This window comes from Mesocricetus auratus, unplaced genomic scaffold (genome assembly GCF_017639785.1).
Source record: "Mesocricetus auratus isolate SY011 unplaced genomic scaffold, BCM_Maur_2.0 Super-Scaffold_100019, whole genome shotgun sequence".
NCBI classification, from domain to species: domain Eukaryota; kingdom Metazoa; phylum Chordata; class Mammalia; order Rodentia; family Cricetidae; genus Mesocricetus; species Mesocricetus auratus.
The window spans coordinates 11,647,439-11,665,850 of NW_024429200.1; the positions used below are offsets into that span (position 1 = coordinate 11,647,439).

Genomic DNA, 18,412 nt, shown 5'->3' on the forward strand with positions numbered 1-18,412 from the left:
CACAAGTTCTAGGAGAATAGGACACAAGGCTAACAAGAAAAATCAGAACACAAGGCTCAAAATATACTGAATAGAGCTATTTTGATTTACTGAGGAATTCTCTTGATTTATATTTATTTGCTATTATAAGTAATGCTAGATTTAACCTTTTTCTTTTCTTTTGGAGACAATCTTATTATGTAGCCTCCGCTGGCCTAAAACTTACTTGTAAACAAGGCTGACCCTGAACTCCTACTTCTTCAGCCTCCATCTCCTGAGTGCTAAGATCACAGGCATGCACCAACACTTCTTGTCCCAGAACCAGTGCTTCTAGATTACACAGGTTTGAGATCATGCATTACTTGTCTTTCCATGTCTGGCTGATTTCACATTAACAAATGACAGGAGTTTATTGTTATGGTAGAACAGAATACATTGTGTGTATGTACCGCATTTCCTTTAACCAGTCCTGCTCCTTGGCTGATGTGACCAGCCTGCAATGAACAAGCAAGTGTAGGCATTTGACAGACTGATTTTGTTTTCTTTAGACATAACAATAGGATTACTGGAACAAATAGTTGTTCTGTTGTGAAGTTGTTGAGAAGCTAATACTGTTTTTCATAATTTGTTACCATTTATCTCTTTGATGATGGTAATTCTTACTGGAGTAAGACAATACCTCATTGTGGCTTTATTTTCCATTTTCCTGATGACTAGTGAGTAATCCTGAACACTTCCCCCTTTGTCTGTTGGCCATTTGCATGTCTTCTTTGGAATTAACTGATATTCACATGAAAACACTAAAAATTTGACAAATGTTTTTTCCTGAGCTATTTCCAGGACTATTTAAAAAGAGATGAATGCAGTCATCTGACACTGAGGACTGTGTACGTTTCCCATTCTCTATAGTAAATATCCTCCTCTTGAGGACTGGCATTCCTTAGACTGGCTGTCTTAGGAAACGAGACAGTCAAGGCAAGCGGCAGTCTCTCTAGGCTGAGGGAGAGACAACTATGGATTTGGGAAGCTGTGATGATTTTTGTGCTTATCAGTTTGTTTCTCTGACCCAAAGGCAGGTAGCCTTGAATTCTGAGTGGACAATGAAGACAGTAAAAGATCTAAAACCTGCTCCACGCTGTCCTTTCTCACTTTATTTCCTTGGAAGTCTGACTACTGTTTTTTGCTCAGCTACACAGCCCAAAACACCTTTAGTGCCTGTTTTTATCACCAAAATTGCTAAGGGGGACCTCCCAGGGCAGTTTGGAAATACTGCCAGACAGGGGACTGACGTCAAGGCTATTAATAAACACTTAACAACCTGCTCTTCTCTGAGCCATACACACGCCTTCCCAGACATATCCTAAAGCATTTAAAGAATGTTAATGGAGGGCAAAATATCAGAGTAAGGACATAAAGTTGGCCTTTGTGTCCTTACATAAGGAGATGAAATTGTTTACATTTCCATACTCAGTTTCTTTAATGTAAGAAAGAAAACTGAAGGAAACCAAAACCCCTTGCTATTTGGGGCCTTCCCTTAAAAGAGAAAGTCTCATGAAGAACATGAAGCATCCCCAGTACCCAGGAACTCTATGCAGTGAGGGCTGAGCCTTCACTACAGGAAATGTGGTCAGAAAATGACATAAAAGCTACACGGGATGAGAGTCAAGACGCAGTGTGCAGACCAGTGAGAATGCACGTGCTGCCTGCCAACCTGACACCAGGGTTTGATACCCAGACCTACAGGGTGGAGAGAAATGGCTTCTACAAGTTGTCCTCTGACGCCACAGGAGAAAGCATGCATATGAACAACTCCCCCTCCCAAAAAGGGACTTGGAATATCACTCAGCGGTGGAGCTCTTGCTTAGCATGTGTGCGTGTGTGAGAACTTAAGTTCAACTCCTAGCACAGGAGGAAAAAAAGAAACATGCAAGCTAGATGAAGCACGGTGTGGAACTATCCACCCAGCAACCAATTAACAGAATAAGCTGGGTACCTACTGCACATCTGGCTCAGTTCACCAGTTCAGAAGACACTAAAATAGAAACACCATCAGCAAAGACATGACTTTCCCAAAGCTTACTGAAGACAGTCTGAGTTACAGCCAGATTAAACCACCCCACAGATGACATTATTTCTCTGTGAGCATCACTCAAAGCGGAACTGATTCTATCTGCTAATTCCTTCCACAGTAATAGTCATTATCTGACTCAACCTGGAGAGTGACATGGAGAGACAGGGTAATTGGTGAAAAGTAAGGAACTAAAATAGTTTCTTAATTGCTGGATGAAAAGACCTTTCACAATTAGAAGTAAAACCCATTGGTAAAGTAGTTAAAACTTGTGCTTAAGAGACAGTTGAGAGGATCAGGGAACGCGAAGAGGAGGTGAGCCAGGAACTGCAGCCTCTCCGTCAGTGGAGTAGCTCTCTGTGAGCATCAGTCTTACCTCTGCCAGCAGTACTATCCTCTTGCCATCAGGCCATATCACATGGTCAACTTGGGATCTCACTCTCTCCCAGGTCAGTTCAGGTGTCCGCAGGCTTGCCTGGAATACATCCAGGAAGAACGTCATTAGCTGTGGCAAGTCCCCGGCACTGGAGACAGAAAGATGTCGAAGGGAGCCACTTCACATAGCAAGTCGAAAGAAGCAACCAACATGCCAGATGAATACCTGTCCTGGGGTGGTTAGGACTGTTCCATGTCAGGGAATTTAATCTTAGGCCCAGCCAGGGAGGGATCACTCAGGATGTCATTCCACACATACTGTACGCCCACTCTCTGCTGAGCACAGTAAAAGGTGCTATGGGAAATACAAAAGAAACCAAAGGCATGGTTTCTGCCTTCAGAAAGCTCATCTTTTAGTTGGGGACACAATACAATACATACGTGAGAAGAAATACAAGGCAACATGCAAACAAGTGCAGATTAATACGGTACAAACTGAACGCTTAAGTGCCGAAGAGATGGAAAACAACAGAAGATCAGAGCCAGGTGGGATTAGCTGGAGAAGGCCGAATGTCCTAGCACTGCATGCTGGGGAGCAAGATTCTGCCCTCATGTCCCAGCGCTCTGGTTGCACCTTCTCAAAGGGCTGGTTTGTCCTAGAGTTACAGAAGCTCTGTGTCCTAAGTGCGAGTGTGAGGTGGCTTTGAAAGGCTAGTGGTAAGTGACGTGCCAACGGCTCACCCTCTTTCCACTTCTGTGTGGTATATATTCAGAGAGCAAAGGAAAAGATGGTAAGTTTATTATCGGCAGCAATCAAATGACAGTCACAGGGTGTGCAGCCTTAGGACAACTACTTCCTTCTTCAATAAGCAATGGCTGAAACAGAAAGGGAGTCCTTATTCCAAACTACTCCATCAGTTTATCTGGTAAAACTGAAAAGTCCTGCCAAACACTAGTCCTTAGACAAAGAGATACGTTTTTAGTGACATAGTAATTCTGGGCATTGTAGCAAAGGACAAACACCGAGAAGAATGTGAACAGTTTTTGCACAGAGACAGTTATCTTTTCATTTTAAACCTCCAAATTCTCTCTAGACATACAATGGGGTGCTCAATTAATGCCTACAAAATCACGATCCCCCTCTTTAAGGAAATGACAATCTAATAGTGCAAAACGATAATTATTTTTTTGTTGTTTGTTTTGTTTTTGATAAGTTTTTAATTTAAATTAGAAACAATCTTATTTTATATATCAATCCCAGTTCCCTCTCCCTCCCATTCTCCCATGCCCCCCACCAATCCCCAACCCATCTCTCTTCTGCTCCATAGAAAGGGTGAGGCCTTCTATAGGGGATCATCAAAGTCTGGCACATCATTTGGGGCAGGGCCTAGGCCCTCCCCCGTGTGTCTAGGCTGAGAGAGTAACCCTCTATGGGAAATGGACCCCCAATGTCCATTCGTGCAGTCCATAGACTGCCCAGGCCTCCTAACTGAAACCCACATGCATGGGGCCTGGTTCTGTCCTATGCCGATTTCCAAGATGTCAGTCTGGTGTCCACAAGCTCACCCTTGTTCAGGTCAGCTGTTTCTGTGGGTTTCCCCCTTTGCCCTCACTCCTCCCTGTCTACAACTGGATTTCATGAATTAGGCTTGGTGCTTAGCTGTTTCCATCAGCTACTGCATGAAGGTTCTATGATGGTATATAAGGTAGCCATCAATCTCATTATAGAGGAAAAGCATTTAAGTCAGCCTCTCCACTATGGCTTAGATTCTTAGTTGGGGTTATCCTAGTATATGTCTGGACATTTTGCTAGTGCCAGATTTCTCTTTAAACCTATAATGGCTCCCTCTATTATGGTATCTCTTTTCTTGCTCTCCTCTATTCTTCCCCCGACTCAATCTTCCTGCTCCCTCATGTCTTCTTCCCTCCTCCTCCTCTTTTCCCCTTCTCTTTTTCCTAACTCCCCCGCCCCCCATGCTCCCAATTAGCTCAGGAGCTCTTGAAGGACAGACAATTCTATTTCGATGTATTCAGAACTGCATTTATCCATGGTCAGACCATCATTTCTTTATTAGGTACTTTGGAAATGTAAAATTTGAGACATAAATTTCATAAATCAATTCAATCATTCTAAAGAGCAATTTGGCAACAACTATCAAATGTTATAGAGACCTAATTTTTATCAATTAATTTAATTTTTAGGCTCCTAAAATAAATACTTGTTTAAGTCAAGAATTTAAGTGCCTAAGAAAGTTAGTCTAAGACTTAATTTCAGTACTTGGGAGGGGAAGGCAGGAGAATCAAGAATTCAAGATTAGCCTGGGCGATAATAAAACTATGTCTCAGTAAACAAAAGCAAAAACAAAGAAAAATGGTCATTCTAGAATTATTTATAATAGCAAATAAAAACAAACCAACAAGAGCATGACTAAGTAAATCAACTCTAGTGAATTTATGTAACACTTATATAAAAAAAGAATACAATGAAGAAGATGAAGAGGAAGAGGAAAAAGAAAAGGAAATAGCAGTAATAATAATAATAATATTGGGGGAGAGGGGAGATGGGGGAACTGGGAGGAATGGAGGGAGAGAGGCAGAGGTTGCTAAGTACTATATGAGAGAATAATGATGATGATAATAATAATAATAATAGAGGTTTGCTATATAGCTTAGTGGTACTATTCTTGCCCAGCATTTAGAAAACACTGAATTTGATCCTCAGCACCACATATTAAAAATAATAAATAAATTATGTGAACAGAATTAAAAATAATTGAAGCAAGCAGACAACTGAAGAAGTAAAGAATATATACCAAATTAATCCTTTAGCCTTTGAAAACATCACAGAGAGGGGTATAACCAACCACCTATGGCCAAGACATATGGCTCCTTGATTACACAAGCATTTCATGCTGAGATGAGATGTTAAGTAGTTCAGAATTTTATTGTTTCATATTATCAGTCTTCCAGAGGAAAAGCAATGTTGGTGTCTGGGAGCAAGGAGCTGACGTGCTACTGAGTCTACCATCTGGGACGTACTCCTTGGGAAGAACATGGCGGATCAAGGGAAGAGCAACTCTTTATGAACGTAAGAACATAGTCAGTGGTGAGGGGCAGCACAGTGAAGCTCCAGAGTGGGCATGGAACAGCAAAAGGCCTTGACGGTCACTTCAAAAGGAGGCTTAAAGAGGAGCTTGGTTAACTTATCTCTTCACTTCCCAGGGAGGGTCAATGTCACACCATGAAGATGTCTGCTGGGCAGTCACACTCCTCAGAGTGTTTCCCACCCTATGGTTGGCACAAGAATAGCTCTTAAAGTCAACAAGCTGGGGCTGGGAGAGGAGTCAGTGGTAAAACAAAAGCTTTTGGGTTCACTCTCTGGTACCAGCACTCCAAAAGGGGATGCGGGGACCCCAGACTGGCTTTGCTGAGGCTTTACACTCACCTACCACTCCGCCAGGAAAAGGGTTGCTTATGCAGATGCCATCTCCAGAGGCGGGCATATGCCTGCACACACTGACCTCACATGATTCTGAACAATGCATGCCATTCCCCCGTATACCACCCCCCCCCAACACAGCTGTGGTTTCATTTCTTTAAAACAGAATCAACAGCAAGGCTTAGGTAAAATAATTCTTTGGGTGGAGAACTTTGAAAGCATGTGAACATAATAATTGTTTACCACTTGAACAGGCCTTCCATCAAGACAGAAAAAGTGTGAAAGAGAGAATTGGCTAGCAAGTAGCCTATAGCAGGTTCTCTGGGATTCACAGAATTCCTGTTTTTCAGGGGGAAAAAAGTGCAGCTTTCTAAATGGCTAACATTTTTTCATGAGCTGTTCTTTCCTAAAATGTACAGCAAGCAAATAACAGAAAGTTAGGCAAACCCAAAAAATTCCTACTCAGAAGAGGAAAAGAAAAACCTACATGATATTTGGGAGAGGGGGAGACGCTTGAAGGATCTTACCACACACATAGGTCATGATAGCCTGGAGCTCTCTATGTAGCCCAAGCAGGTCGAGCTCCTTCTCCTCCCTCAACCCCCAAGTACTAGGAATTATTCTAAATTTTGATCACAAAGCTGTCTGGCCAGCCATCAGGTAGACCTCTGAGTCTCCTACAGAGTGAGAGCCTGCCTCAAAAACAAAACAATATGACAACAAAATCTAGCTGGATAAATATTGCATAGTAACACTGACTTGATTCATGGAGGCTTTCTTCTCTGAATTTTGGTTACAAAAGATCAAGTATATCTCTGGATGACGACCAAACCATTCTCCTATATAGTAACACTAAGTTGGTTTATAGAGACTCTCCTTTCTTTTCTCGCACTCTGTACCTAATTGATTCAGCACAGCCCACTGGTTACAGGGAGTCTCATCACCTCTGATGCTAACCCACTGAACCCAAGCCACATGTCGCCATCTCAAAGAGCCTCCTGCTGTCCCTACATCTACTCAAGCTCCAGAGGGTTTTCTTTATACAAGAGCCAGGCTGAGATTGTAGAAAGCATACATCAGATATATTTTGTTAAAACTTGCCCAGGAGCTTCTTTCCACAGGCTCCTACCTCACTCATTCCCTCCTTGAGCGGCTCCTCTGCTCTCCTCTTTCTTGTGCGCTCTGCTACGGTCTCCAGGCTTTCTCTACCTAGTTATCTCTGTGTGCATGCCGGGCCGCATGCTGTGTGTGGAGGTCAGAAGACTGTGTCCTGGCGCTGGATCTTTGTTGCCGTGCGGGCTCCATGGATTTAGCGCAGGTCTCCATGCTGGGTCGCAGGTGCCTATACCTGCTGTTGGCCCCAGCACAGCTTCCTGGGCTCTTCTACTTGCCGTTCTATGGTATGGGTATTGTTTTTCATTTACTGATACAAATTCAAGGTCAATTTTGTGATGTGTATATTTCTCCTCTTGATTAAGTATTGTGCTTATACTGATCTTTTACAACGTAATACATAATTAAATATAGACTATAGATAGTTACTTATAATAGTCAGAACTTATCGTTAGGTAAGTTAGGTTTTCTAGATATATAGAGTTGTATTTGAGACAGATAGATAGTCTTCAAACCTTTCAAAGACCTTCAGAAAATGGCATTTAAAATGGTTTAGGGTTTTTCTTAACAATGAGAAATGTCTGCTCCTGGCAGCACCAATTATGTCTGAGAGGAAGATGGACATAGATGAAACTTGCTATGGAGTTTGCTTTCAACATGGCAAGATTAGCCATTTGGGCAAGAAACTGCTCTTGCCTGTACTGCTTGACTGTTGTTGTATAATCTGGACATGCAGGACCCACAGGAAAGTGACTGCTGAACTCAGTCTTACAGGGTTCCTGCTTCATGAAAGAGTCTACGAGACTTTCTGCAGGACACAGAAAAATGACTGACAGACTGCTGATGCAGCTGGACAGTTTGAAATTTTCTGCTTTGCTGAGAAATCTTCTGGACACATTGTGGTCTATGGGCTGAAAATGGATGCCCCAACATTGCAGAGGAACTTCGGGTGACTGTCCAGGTAGCAAGATGTCTCTGTCAATCCTAGTGTTTCTATATTATCCTTCTGTGGTCTTTGATGGAGTTGAAGACAGATAGTTATAGTTATAGTTTTCCTTAGTTATGATAAAAGATAACCTACATATAGAACTTTAGACTCACAAGGATGGGATGGATGATATTTTCTTTAAATCTTGCTAAAATATTGTAACTATGTTCTTACTTGGTAACTGTTCTGTTATATATAATTTGACTATGTTAAAGTTAAGACCTTTCTTTTTGTTTAAACAGAAAAGAAGAGATGATGGGGGAAGTCCTGTACATTTGTTAATAAAGCACTGTTGAGCCAATAGGAATCTAGATAGTTGGGGCTAGGAGTCCAGGAGGATTCTGGGAAGGAGAAACACAAGGAGAGTCAAGATGTAACCACCATGCGGTAGGAGGCCGGAACTACTCTCCGGTAAGAGAAATACTTAGATTAACAATTATGGGGTAATTACTTAAGTCAGAGCTAGCCAGTAAGAAACAAGCAAGGCCAACAGCTTCATAATTAATATAGCCTCCTGTGTGTTTATTTGGGACTGATGCGGCTCTAGAACCAGGCTGGCAGGAGGCTCCTCTCAAAAGAAAAAGCTTCTCTTAACACTGTTCTGCTCTTTTCTTTTTCTTCCCTCTTCACAATGGTGAGACTGAACCCAGGCCCGTGGGCATTCATTCCAGACAAGTGCTCTACCACCGAGCTTTCTCTCTGAATATATAGTACTCACATGTCTTGGTTTTTCTTTCATTTTGCTCCCCCCAATACTATACCCACAAGAATACCCTTTTGACCATTTCAATTAAAAGAGTGTTCTCAACACCCCCATCTTGCTTTTTTTCACTCAACATAACAGACAATAACTATTGACTTATTATCCATCTCCCACACAAGAATATAACTCCAGAGAGGCAAGATGTTATTCCATGCCTTTTTTCATCCAATTAAAAGTTGGAACAGGGCAGGCCAAGTTTTCAGTACATACTTCCTAAATAATGAATGAACATTCTGCTTCTAATTATTGACTGAGTTTGCTGTTTTCTTTGAGATAGGATCTTATTATGCAGTTCTGGCTGGCCTTGAACTCACAGCAATTCTGTCTTAACTTTCTGAAGTGCTGGGATTACAGCCATGAATTTTCTATTACTTTATATTTTGTTTTATATGTTCTGTGACACTACCATCAAATACTAATAATTTAATTTTCAAAAGCCTTCTGAACAGCATCTTTTCTGAGTCATTTAATTTAGCAGCTACCTTGTGCCACGAAGAATTCAAAGACAAGAGAAAAATGGCTGTTGGCTCCTGATGTGGCAAATATGGGTGTTTACCTAGCAATAACAACAAAACCAAGCATGGTTTGTGCTGACATTATTATCTAGAGTAATCCCTCTTAAAGTAAAAACCATCATGTCAAAACTGAGTCAGATTAGAAACCCTACATCAGCTCTTTGCTTCTCTCAGAGTATAGTTGGTTCTGGGGGCCGGGGGGGGGGATGTTAGGCCTAAGAGGTCTGACCTGGTACCAACCTCTCAGATCTCACCTTCCATTGCTCCTCATCTTGTGCTTACTGTGTGCCAAGCACACTGGCCTGCTGTCACCCTCAAGCAGAGGTTTGCGGCTGTTCCAGGACACGTGTACCAGCTGCTGCTGCCGCCTGAAATGCTCCTTACCTAAAAATCCATATGGCTAATCCCTTCAACCTCAGGCTCACGGATTGACACTGCTATTTAAAATAACAGCCTAGTACTCCATCCCCTCTATCAAGCACCGCTTCTCCCTGCAATGGTTTTAATTTTTTTTAACTTTTTTTTTTAAGATTTATTTATTATGTATACAGCATATATGCCTGCAGGTCAGACAGGGCACCAGATCTCATTATAGATGGTTGTGAGCCACCATGTGGTTGCTGGGGATTGAACTCAGGACCTCTGGAAGAGCAGTCAGTGCTCTTAACCTCTGAGCCATCTCTCCAGCCCCTGCAATGGTTTTAATTTTAATCTTACGAATTTTACGTGTGTGTGTGTGTGTGTGTGTGTGTGTGTGTGTGTTTGTTTTCTCCTTCTCATTTAAACGTAAACTCTATGAGGATAGGAATTTGTTATGTCCACTGACTCCAAGCAACTAGAACTGCAGCTGGCATATAGCAATCACACAATAATATTTGTGATTGAAGGTAAATAGTCTTTTGACCTTTATTCTTGAGAACTACTCATGTCTGGCCTCTCCTTTTGTTTTTGTTTGTTTGTTTGGCTTTTTGAGACGGGTTTTGCTGTGTGTAGTTCTGTCTGTCTTGGAACTTCTTTTGTAGTCTAGGCTGGCCTCAAGCTCACAGACATCAGTCTGCCTCTGCCTCCCAAGTGTTGGGATTAAATTTGTGCACCACTGGGCTAGAGGATGGCTCAGAGGTTAAGAGCCTTGGCTGCTCTTCCAGAGGACCGGAGTTCATTTCTCAGCCACATAGTGGCTCACAACCATCTCTAATGAGATATGGTGCCTTCTTCTGGCCTGCAGACAAACATGCAGACAGAACACTATAAACATAATAAATAAATAAAAATCTTTAAGAGAAAGAAAAAAGGTGTATGCCACCACACACACTGCAAATACCTGAATTTTGCATTTAAATTTCATTTTGAATCAATTATATGGCTTATCAGTGTACTTAATGTCTATGCTTCCCAGTTTAAAGAATACATTCTCACAGAGGAATCAAGGGGATGGGATGGGAAAAAGCAGAAGTGTGCAAGTTAGATGGCGCATTAGTTATTTAGAGTTTCCTGCGGTTTTAGAAGGAAAATCTTTGCTCCCTCCTCTATCTCTGGCCATTAGTCAAGGCGCTCCTTCGTTCATGGCACATAAGTGAAATTTAAGAGGACACACCCCGCTCCCAAAGAACCAGCTATCAAGAACCTGCCTAGTAGCTGTATCAAACTATAGTGACAAGACACAGTAACGAAGCCGCGGCACCCAGACCCCAGACTAGAAACAGTTTGGGAAGTTATCTTGCTAGCTATTTCCTTCCTTCTCTCTGATGCTGTGGTGCTGGGATTAAACTTGGAGCTTCCTGCGTGTGAGGCAAACACTAATCCCTAGTCAGCTGTTTTAGTAAGAAACCACATAAAGTAACTACTATCCAGCAAGGCGCTCAGTGTCAGCTGGTCCTTACCTGGTAATGCTGAAGCTCAGCCACAGCAGCCCTCAGTGGAGACCAAAGCATGCTATGGTTAAGCCAGTTACCCAGGGAGAAAGACAGATGTGCCATAAAATGCCACAAAACTTAAAGCCAGAGCCAAAGCCATACTGAGAAATACTTTGGTAAGTCTGAAAAGAAATAAATAACACCTCTATTAACTATTGCTTGAACAACTTATTAGAGGTTTGGAGGAATATAGTCAGCGATAGACTTTCAGGGTTTAGCACTGCATACTGCACACAGTGGCTCTGGATTGAAGGTGATAGCTACAGGCCCAATTACTGACATTTAAGAAATAGGTTAAGTGGAGACCTATCGCAGGAAAGTGGAGAGAAATGAAGAAACTGCAGCGTTTGGTAGACACAGCCATTCTATGGCAAGCACTGAGCCTAGCCCACAGATCTCTCCTTTGAGTGTTTCCACGGACCAGCCTACCTACCTCATCTTTATGTAAAACTAAACATCCTCAAAATACTGACTACCATTCTGAGTCACACTGAGTTTATGCAGCTCCCAGTTCTCAACACAGAAAGAAACTGCTTCACAGTCTGAGTAGGTGACCAAGCCTGGGTGCAACGAGACAATCATTTGAAATGATTGAGATGAAAAGTCTGATTTTGCCCCTAAGTACAGGCCACAGGGCTTAGTAGGTGAATAGATATGGACTGTTCTACTAGGATGGTCATGTTTAGGGTAGCTGATGACTCCTCCTCCTCCTCCTCCTTCTCCTCCTCCTTTTCTTCTTCTTCTCTTCCTCCTCCTCTTCTTCTTCTTCTTCTTCTTCTTCTTCTTCTTCTTCTTCTTCTTCTTCTTCTTCTTCTTCTTCTTCTTCTTCTTCTTCTTCCTCTTCCTCCTCCTCCTCCTCCTCCTCTTCTTCTTCCCTCCTCCTCCTCCTCGTCCTCCTCCTCCTCCTCGTCCTCGTCCTCCTCCTCCTCATCCTCCTCCTTTCAGTTTGTTACTTTGGAAGGAGAGAATGAACGAAAAAAAAAAAAAAGGTCCCAGTAATGATCAGTAATGATCTTACCACATCAATCTCAGTGTTGGAATGTCCCATGTTACAAACGATGCAGCTATTCTTCATACGGTCCAAGTGCTCTCTGGTTACCACATTCTTGTTACCTTAAAATCAGAAGAGATACATGAAAAAGGATGAAGTTAGACCCCTACCTGATATAATATAAACGTGCGCGCGCGCACACACACATACACACACACACGCAAAATCAGCATATATACAATGAAATATATAAAAATCAATTCTACATAGATCATATTCTTTTTTTTTCTTTGCTTTTTAACAGGGTTTCTCTGTGTAGCCCTGGCTGCTCTGGAACTTGCTCTATAGACCAGGCTGGCCTTGAAATCACAGAGATCTGTCTGCTTCTGCCTCCCGAGTGCTGGGTTCAATTCCCAGAACCCACATAGAGGCTCACAGTTACCTTTAACTCCAGTTCCAAAGGATTTGACACCCTCACCCAGATATGCATGCAGGCAAAAGAACAATGCACATACAATAAAAATAAACTGTATAAAAAAGTTTGCCTATTTTATAACTAACATAACCACTTCCACTTTTTCTAACTATGAGTTTTTCTCTTTCCCTGTCATAATTTATAGGGACTACACGGAAGCATATTTGTTTTTTGTTTATTTTTTGAGGCAGGGTCCCAGCCCCCATGGGGTCTCTGTGAGTTGCTTGTTAGCCAATAACCACAGGTGCATCCTGTTTTCTAGTCCTGGCTTACAGCTCCACTGGAATCAACCTCTAATTATGAAAACATGAACTCTTACACCTGGAGTTTCTCCACTGTGCTGTAAGTCTGTATATAAGGCTGCTCCCTCCTTGCAATAAAACACACACACATGTATTCTTTTAGCACAAACAGCCGGACGTCTTGTCTTTTATTTAAATCTCTAGGCTTTTGCCAGATTCGTTAGACTTGCTCATGGTGCAGGCGCCACAGGGTCTCACTATGTAGCTCTGGCTGTCCTGAACTCACTATGTGGACCAGACTGGCCTCAATTAACAGAGGTACTCCTGCCTCTACATCCTGAGTGTTAGGATTAATGGCATGTGCCACCATGCCCAGCCGAACATTTGCTTTTAGGGTGAAATAAAAGATAGCAGGGCTGAGAATGGAGTTCAGTGGTTCAGTTCACATTCATCATGCTTAAAGTCCTGGTAATAATCATGCATGGCACATATTTCAGTTTCTAGCTATGTCCTAGGAGGTTAAGGATGGGCAGACACATAGCAGAAGTAAAGGACGGAGAAAAACTTTCCTGTAGGGATGACCTAAAGGTGTATGCGTGGGCATAGGTAGAAAAAAGTAAGATAGACCTTTTTTCTATCTACTGTCTCTGGGGTGTGTGTGTGTATGTGTGCACATGCATGTGCACACGCATGCGTTCCTTTCTGACTCCACAGTCTGAAACTATAAGTGCATGCCACCATGCCTGTCTTTTAAAAAAGATTATTTTATGTGTATGAATGTTTTGTCTGCATGTATGCATGTGTACCACATATATGTCTGGTACCCACAGTTAGAAGAGGGTGTCAGATCCCCTGGAACTGGATGGCTGTGAGCCACCATGTGGGTATTGGGAATCGAACTTGGGTCCTCTTTAAGAGCAGTAACTGTTCTTTGTTGTTTTTCAAGACAGAGTTTCTCTGTGTAGCCCTGGTTGTCCTGGAACTTGCTCTGTAGACCAGGCTGCCTCAAACTCACAGAGATCTGAAAGGCATGTGCCATCACTGCCCACATGTAACAAGTGTTCTTAAGCACTGAACCAACTCTCCAGCCACCCTGACTTTTTTTACATGGGTTCATGGAATCAAATTCAGGCACTCATGTTTATTAAGGTAAGTATTTTACCAAATGAGCCACTCCTACCTCTCAACCCCATTTCTGGCTTTAATAGTTTGGATTTATTCAGAATATTTTCAAACACCTTCCAGTTGCTCCATGAAAGCATTCCAAAATCTTAATCTACCTCCCAATATATAACAACTATACCTGTACAAGTAATGACAATGTCCACTTGTCGGATGACCTCATTTAATTTCACTAGTCGAAATCCATCCATACTGTAGAAACAAAGCAGGATCAATTAAACTAAGCCAGTAGATAGGGGTCTGTCCTTAAAAGCTAGCTCCAAGTTCTTTGGGTAGTTACAATGTCACTTCTTCGATAGCTGGAATGTGTCCAGGGTGTTCATTTTGCTTGGTTTTGAAGACAGTGTCATTGTATAGTCCAGGCTGGCCTCAAACTCAGGATCCTCTAGCCTCCTCCTCCCAAGCACTGGAGTTACAGGCGTGTGCCACCACATCTGGCTTGAACTACTCTTCAGCCAAAAGTCCAGATCATTCCCTTAGTTTACACAGGAGAAATGTAAAAGCTCCCTGCGCATCATTGCAACTAGTTCTTCCTAGTAATAGAGAGCCAAGCAAGGGCTGCTGTGAGATTCCCAAACCAGATTTCTAGAAAAAGACATTTGGTCATTGAATCTATTCTTACTGAACCTTTCTCCCTGTTATTTTCTTAGGGTCTTACAATACTTGATTCCTCTGCCACATTAAACATAATTTACCTGTTTAAAACCTAGCCCTCCCTTTAGGTGTCGGGGATTGAACCCAGGACATTGTACCCAATTTGGCTGTATTCTCAGCCTTCCCCATATTTAAACGGTGGCACTTCACTGGACTCTTCTCTGCTCTTTCAGAACCCTCCCCGCCAAACAGGGTTTCTCTGTAGCTTTGGAGGCTGTCCTGGAGCCAGCTCTTGTAGACCAGGCTGGTCTCGAACTCATAGAGATCCACCTGCCTCTGCCTCCCAAGTGCTGGGATTAAAGGCATGCACCACCACAGCACTGCTTGATCCTTTAATTCCTTTAAAGTCGCTTGAGTTTATGGCCCCACACAAACTTTATGGTGATTTTGAGAAAGGTCTGAACTTACTTTGCATCCTAAGCTAGCCTTAAAATTGAGGCACTTCTCTTGAGGTGCTGGGACTATAGGTGTGTGCACCACGCCTTTTTTTTAATCATTATTATCAAAGGGGCAGGGATTACATATGTTGGGAGACGTTAATGGAGTATTAGTTCATTAAACCAAAACATCCTGCTACTGTTTCCACAGGAATTCTAAATTTTCTCTTCTCTTGGAGCAGAGCTCCTTGACTTTTGCAAGACAGAAGTGTGGAGTTCACTTAGCAGCTTCCCTAGATCTGGGTCTGAGACGTGGCAGTGTGCAATGTAAAGGAGTGCAGCATCCGTCCCTTTGCGTGCTCACCAGGCTTGCAGGGCACAGATGGGGTCAATCTCAGTCACATACACAATGGAACCCATGGCTTTCAGAGCAGCGCAGCACCCCTTTCCCACCTGAAAAGGAGAACACACACAACAACAAAGAAGTCAGCCAGAGCACACGTCTCAAAGCTTCTGGAAAGGAAGGCTACCGTCCTCTCCTCCCCTCAAAGTAATTTTGCTGAATAGATTCGTGCTCTGGAAAAACCAAGAAAAACAAGTAAGTGTAGTTCATAAACAAAGCCCTGGTCCCTGCTCAGCACATTCATATGCATGAGGACACCCACATTCACGATTTATAATCAAAACAGGCTAAAAGAACATCACAGACAGAGGTGCTGGAACAAGTCAGAAAATCAACGGGAGAAGAGACACAAAGGGGAAGGCGTGGCACTTAACTGGAGACTTGTAAAGTTATGTGTTCCCATCTAAAGCGGTGCCTGAATGCACTTATGTCTGTGTGTAAAACTCCGGAGCATTTCATCAAAATACATTTGAAACATCCAACAAGCAGAAGGTTGCACTTTACCTCTCCATAGCCACAGACCACCACTTGCTTTCCACCAAACATCATATCTGTTGTCCTTTTGAGTCTGGGGGAACAAAAGCAAAGCCCAATCATTAAATCTGAAGAAATGCTTCTTTGTTTCTACCTGAGGCTTGTGCTTTTGTTCTGAGTTTTTTCATTTTTGAGGGAAAACAGTAAAGTCCATATTTGTCCATCTAACCAGTACTGCACATGCATGAGTCTTGCTGTAACCACTCTAATCTTCCTCTCCTTCGGAGTAGTGCAAAAAGATGTAATTACACAGTAACTTGTTAACACAAAAGCAATGTGCACTTACATTGCGAATGGATATGGGCAAAACAGAAAAGATAAAATAAGTAAACAGTAGTTTTAGTTTAGGAAGTGACAAAATTCTGGCTTAATAGAAACATGGTTCTAGTTTACTGTTTAAGAAGACTCCATTAGTAATGCATTTAGCAGTATCAGAAGGCCAGTTGCTTCTACACTGATTTAATAGGGAAAGTAATGGACAATAAGTCAGAGAGGCTCTGAGTGAAACTTGCTGATGCTGACTATATAGACAGTGAGCTTTCTGGGGCTGATTCCAGAGCAGATATGTTCTACCTTAGTATCTGGTTCTCTGTGAAACTGATCCTTGCTGTCTCCATGATTTCTGGAAAGAACATCTAGGAATGAATTCTAGTTTCTCTTTGGGTACAATGAGATGACATCCTCTGAGAATCTTAATCGAGACAAAAGGATTTCAACTAAAATCCAGTCTATTCTGAGACTCACAGTCCCTCCAAATACTTGTAAGACTTCCTACCTATTTTTCCGTCTGCTTGCCCCTTATGGTGCAAAAGGGTCTATAAATGCCCCAGGGAAAGTAAGAATCCTATTTTTAAAAAATGCTTGGCAACTCCACTCCACAGATGCAGCTGCATGTACCTTGATGAAGCTCACTTGACACCACTTAAGTGTGAGGGTGCGGCGCTCCCACTGACGAGGTGAGTCAGAAAGGCCACGCATTAGCAGAGTGGCACAGCAACGACACTCAAGAGGACATATTTCTGGACCTCCTTTCCTTTGGCCACTTTTCCCAAGCTTTCCTCACCCTCCCGTAGGAAGTACCCTCTCTTTGTAACTCCACATAGTGGTGTGCAAACTTCATTCCCTGCAAATGACAGCAGGCTACAGACACGGGTGGATTCCAGTTAGGCAGTGATTTTCCTGTGATCTCAGGGTCTTCACAGATAGAGGACAGAAAAGCTTCATTAAAGGGAACATAGGCTATCTGGTGCTATTTAAGAGTCATGCCAATCTCTTTAGTTCTTTGGTTCTTCTAGCCCCAGAACCCTCCAAGAAATGAAACACTATTTTATAATGAGAAAATCCTAGGAGCTACTGGGCAATCTTTGTTCCTCCAAGTGGAACCTCAGTCACCACCACGCAAGTAGAGGTCAGCAGCGCCTCCCTTGCTGCTTAAGGTGCTGCATGTGTGGTGGCAAATCTTGACTGTAAACTTGGCAGGATTTAGAATCACAGCACCAAATTTCTGGACATGTCTCTGAGGAGTTCTAGCTTATGTTAACTGACGTAGGAAGACCCTCAGTGGAGGCAGTGCCATCCACAGATGGGGTCTTGGGCCAGATAAGGATAAAGATGCGTCAGCATGCCTCTCCTTGCTAACTGTGGATGGGATGCAACGTGACCCGCAGCCTCAAGTTCCTGCTGCCAGGACTTCCCTGTCATATTTGATTGTGCCCTAAATAAACCTTCCCAAAGTTGCCTTTGTCAGGTATTTGGCCCTTGCAACATGTAAAGTAACTAATACAGCAATTAACCATCCCGGAACTATAGTAGATTAACCATTAATTAACACCTGCCTCATGTGGATGCTCTCTTAGCACATGCCTGTCTCCCCCACCCCTTTTCTCTCTGGTTTGTGAGACAGGATCTTATGCAGCACAACATGGTCTCAAAATGTGTTACATAAGAGAGATTAGCCTTGAACGCTCAATTCTCCTCCCTAGCCTCTGAGTGCTGGGATTACAGATGAGCGCCTTCGTGCCCGGCTTCTACTGCCCCTTTCTCTGGAACAGTTTATTCTCCTTTCATCTCTCTTGCTCTCATTTCTGAGAGAAGTGCCCTTGACCCAATTGCAGTTCTGCACCGTCTGCAGGTACCAATGCTCTTACTGCTTAGCAAATGGAGATGAATAGCTGACACTTTCCTGTTCTTCCCCGTGAAACCTAACCTTAACTCTTGCTCAACTGCTTCTTTCTTTGTCACGTTTCAACTTTAGAACCTTTCTTATCTAAGGAGTTAACTATGGTCGGGAGGGATTCTATCCATTTTTCTGAGCTAGTAGAGTTATCTTCATGTATCTCTTACTGATCCTGGTATAGGTAGGTCAACTTTAGGTTCACAGATCTGGTACTTGAAAAGTCTA

General features: G+C 42.7%; 1 protein-coding gene across 1 annotated transcript in view; it reads right to left on the bottom strand.

The window, feature by feature from the left end:
* Positions 1–18,412, bottom strand: part of Ahcyl2 (adenosylhomocysteinase like 2) — a 154,543-nt gene that overhangs the window by 6,707 nt on the left and 129,424 nt on the right. Inside the window, 5 exon segments of the mRNA XM_040728740.1 lie at positions 2,424–2,522; positions 12,172–12,266; positions 14,165–14,235; positions 15,439–15,527; positions 15,982–16,045. Coding sequence (XP_040584674.1) covers positions 2,424–2,522; positions 12,172–12,266; positions 14,165–14,235; positions 15,439–15,527; positions 15,982–16,045 — 418 coding nt within the window.